The 3715-nt window shown below is 45.1% G+C and overlaps 1 protein-coding gene across 3 annotated transcripts; it reads right to left on the bottom strand.

Moving 5' to 3' along the window:
• Positions 1–272: 272 nt before the first annotated feature.
• On the bottom strand, positions 273–2867 carry LOC104425499 (uncharacterized ATP-dependent helicase IRC20). Of its 3 annotated transcripts, none has more exons than XM_010038194.3 (2): positions 2566–2867; positions 273–2270 (listed from the first exon to the last, which is right to left on the bottom strand). In XM_010038194.3, exon 2 carries the CDS (start codon positions 2133–2135, stop codon positions 891–893), a length of 1245 nt encoding a protein of 414 aa, XP_010036496.2. In that variant the 5' UTR covers positions 2136–2270; positions 2566–2867; the 3' UTR covers positions 273–890. The 3 variants fall into 3 exon arrangements, with proteins under 3 accessions (XP_010036496.2, XP_010036497.2, XP_010036495.2); XM_010038195.3 differs by having other exon boundaries at positions 273–2197; XM_010038193.3 differs by lacking the exon at positions 2566–2867 and adding an exon at positions 2364–2559.
• Between the last annotated feature and the right edge of the window lie 848 nt (positions 2868–3715).

The raw sequence follows: 3715 nt of genomic DNA, 5'->3' as shown, positions 1-3715 counted from the left end.
ATGCTCAATGGGAAAACAAATTTCAGCATCCATAACCTGTGTGCAAGCGATGAATTACCATCATTCCCTAGAGCTGTTAGCCTCTTGAAGAATATGCATGAGTTAGTAGCCATAAAAAGACAGTGGTCGTCCGCCTGGCCCTTGAAAGAGAATGAGGAAAAACGCAAAACTTCTCATCCTCGCCACACCTTACCCACTCCAAGCCATCTCAATCCACCAAAATATGTTTCGAACTCATTGAGTCGTTCAGAATGAGCCAATAGAACTGAATCTTAACAAGAACAGCACAAGATATTAGGATGTTATTTCTCACCACATCGAAGTCCACATGAGCTCAGGAATCATCTGGGGTTCAGAAAATGACAACTATTCATTGTACATGAACTTTTCCAAAGACAAGTCATTGATCTAAAAATTCTCTTGGATAGAACAAGGTCCTTTTACCCAATTCAGCTGATCACTAGCTCAGTAAGTCCACGAAAGTTGAAAAGAAGTCACTGATGTGCGGACATGGCGGCGCTAAAGGACAATCTTCATTTTGAGTGATCAACAGTGATCAAAGCTCAAGCAAACATCTACTATCTAGTAGTTCTGCACCACTCATTACTGCACAGCAAAGAGATGCTGACGGATTCTTTTTGTTTAATACTATTGCATGAGTCAAGGCTCATATCTGAAGTGCCTGCAGCCGATCAACAGCAGAAGATCCTATATGAAGGAACTTATAACCCAAACAAAGCAGGAGGGTTTCAAAAGTTTCATAAATACCTGAGCCACAACTATCTGGAAGAAAAATGAGACTAAAGCAGAGATGCAGAAGCAGTTTTTAAGCAACAATTCACGCTTGTACAGATGTAGAGTATGAATACTTGGATCGGTTGAGTAATGTTTCAGTCCAGTCGCCTCCTCCTGGTAGCACGAGAATCCCCACTGTCAACATCAGAAGTCCTAGAAGCATCGCCTCTTCTTCTTGAAGATGAAGTCGAAAGGGATACCATCGAATCAATCTCAACAGCAGTATCCATTTGGCTTTCTGAGTTTATTACAGCAGCAATGCTTGAGAAAGAATCTCTATCATCAACAGAAGGAGGCTGCTCCTCATTTCTTCCTATATTATAATCGCGCAAATATGCTTCCATGGGAACTGGAGCATTTCTATGAGAATGTGATCGTCTAAGCAATAAAGCGAGTCGGCGGCTCTCTCTCCGATCAGTATTGTGAATGTTGTCCCTCAGAAAAGGAACATCATCATCAGGCGGTGGCACATTTACAGTTTGTTCTCTACGCATTCCACGAGAAGTCAAAATTCGATTTAGCATAGAATTACTCCTTGATGTTTCGCGGATATCACTAGACTCAGGTGGCTGAGTCAAATCCTGGGTCAAATCAAATCTACCCCCGAGATGCCGAATGATGTCCTCCATAGGGAAATGCAGAGGAGATCTCTGAGCAACTTGCCTGAAACTTTCTGCACGACGTGCAATTGGCCTCACGGGGATCTTGAGAGTCAAATCTTCCTCAGGCCTACAAGTATTGTTCCCACGCCCATATATTGGAGTGACGGTCTTAGTAGTTACCTCTCCCTTGCAAACAGGACATTCCTTCACATCTGAGTGAATGTGTAACCACTGGTAAAGGCATGGCCAGCAAAACAAGTGACCACAACAAGTCACAACAGGCTCTCTAGCCAAGTCCAAACATATATTGCAATCGAAAAAGCTCCCATCAGTCTCACTACCTTTGGCCACGTCATCCTTCTTCTCCGACTTGGTGTCTACAAGAAAACTGGTGTTGTTCTCACAAACTTTGGGCCCCTCGGCATTTAATCTATCCTCAGCAGGAACACTCCCCTCACCGGTGTGCAAGGTCGTCACATTACCCGAGTCAATCACCAGCTGGTCGAGGTCCACGGAAATGTTCCGAGCGTCCGGCGAAATCCGAGTTGCCCGCCGTCTCCACCGCTGCCGACCCCTCAGCCTGGCCTCCCTCATCCTGCTAGCTTCTCTCACCATGCGAATTTGCCCTTCGTACCAGGTCTCGAAATCCGAGATTCGCGAGGTCATCTCCACGTCCTGATCGGAAACAGGCCCCAAATTCAAATCGAGGTTCATGGTATCCGACGTCTCCTCTCCCATGGATGCACCAGCTTTACTCCTCGCAAGCCGAATTCAAAAACCTCGGAACAGCCTTTCTCGAGCTGCACGTTAGCGAAACGAAGAGCAGCAGATTCACTCAAGAGCTGGAAACACACCGAGCCAACAGAATTCCCTCTTGATAACAAAAACAAGAACATCAGCGTAATCATTAGCAAAAGCCGCCGACCCAAAAACCTAAGACGCCAAGAAAACCCCCAAACCACATACCCAAAAGCGAGCAAGAAACAACGGAAGGAAGCCCTAGACATGGCGGGGGCCGGCCGATCGCCGAGCCAATTGCGGCGGCGGGCGATCGAATCGAAACCCGACAAAAGTCAACCGGAAGCCGGGAAGGCCCCCCCGCGTCGAAGCGAAGGAAAGAATCAAGGACGGCGAGCAAAAGGGTAGGCGAGAAAAGCGGAGAAAAGACCTGAGCGGTGGCGGAGATCTCGCAGCTGCTGCTGCTGCGACGGCGGCGGCGGCGGCGGGGGGTTCCACTTTCGCGGGCGGCGGCGAATCAGCGTGGCGCCGAGCTAGCACCGAGCCGACCCCTGCCGCGGATGATGATTGCTACTCACCATCTTCCACGCAAAAGAGAGAGAGAAGAGAGAGAAAGTAGAGAGAGAGAGTATGTCGCGATTGGCAGCGAAGAGGAGCGAGAGAGCGAGCTCTAGAGAGAGAGAGAGAGAGAGAGTGATCGTGTGCGCACTGTGCGCAGGAACGAGAGGGAGGCCTCCCTACGCGAACGATTGGGATTGAAAGAGATGAAATTTTTTTTTTTTTTTTTTGATATTTATATTTTTTTTAATGTTTTGAGCACCCGGTTACGTTTGTTAACGTTACCCGCCTCTCGCGCGTTCGCGCCATGCACTCGCCCCCTTCTCGAAGCGCGTGCCGGCCAACCGCGGGACGCAGGTCAAGTCCAACCCTGAGACCCATTCCAACATCTCGACGAAACTTGGCCTTGTGATGCTATAAATATTATAACTTTTGTATGGTGTTAATTTGACTGCCGTATTTTTTTTTTTTAACTACTTGAGTATAGTAGGTTTCAATCGAGCACTTAAGTTACTCAAGTGTCGGAAATCCTGATAAACATTTTAAAAAAATTATGACATTAAAGTGATTGATTAAAAAGTTATATGGCACTAAGTGATAAGAAAAAAAGTTACAAAGTTTATAAATTATGATATTCAAGTAACCGTTGTATAAAATTATGACACTTGTAGTGTCATTTTCCCATGGAATTGATTTCATATGAATGCAATGTTGATTATTTTTAATCCATCAATTAGACAGGGTGATCGAGTGAAAATGTAATGCGATATTGATAATCTGTAATCCATTGATTAGATGGGGCGATCGAGTGGAGATGTAGCCCTTAATCCCATTGTCAAATAGAGTTTTTTTTTTTTTTAACATTAACATTCGTGCACAATATAAAATAAGTGTTAGAAAAGTTCTTAATGTTTTGCATTAGTGCTAATTTAATCCTAAGCCTTTAATAATCTTTTGACTTGGTGCTAATTTGGCCTTAAAACTTTTGATCTAATACCAATTTAGTCATTCCGACTAATTTT

This window comes from Eucalyptus grandis, chromosome 11 (assembly GCF_016545825.1).
Source record: "Eucalyptus grandis isolate ANBG69807.140 chromosome 11, ASM1654582v1, whole genome shotgun sequence".
In the NCBI taxonomy this organism is placed as follows: Eukaryota; Viridiplantae; Streptophyta; class Magnoliopsida; order Myrtales; family Myrtaceae; genus Eucalyptus; species Eucalyptus grandis.
The sequence above is the reverse complement of the archived record's forward strand: the minus strand, read 5'-3'. Positions and strand labels throughout refer to the sequence as shown.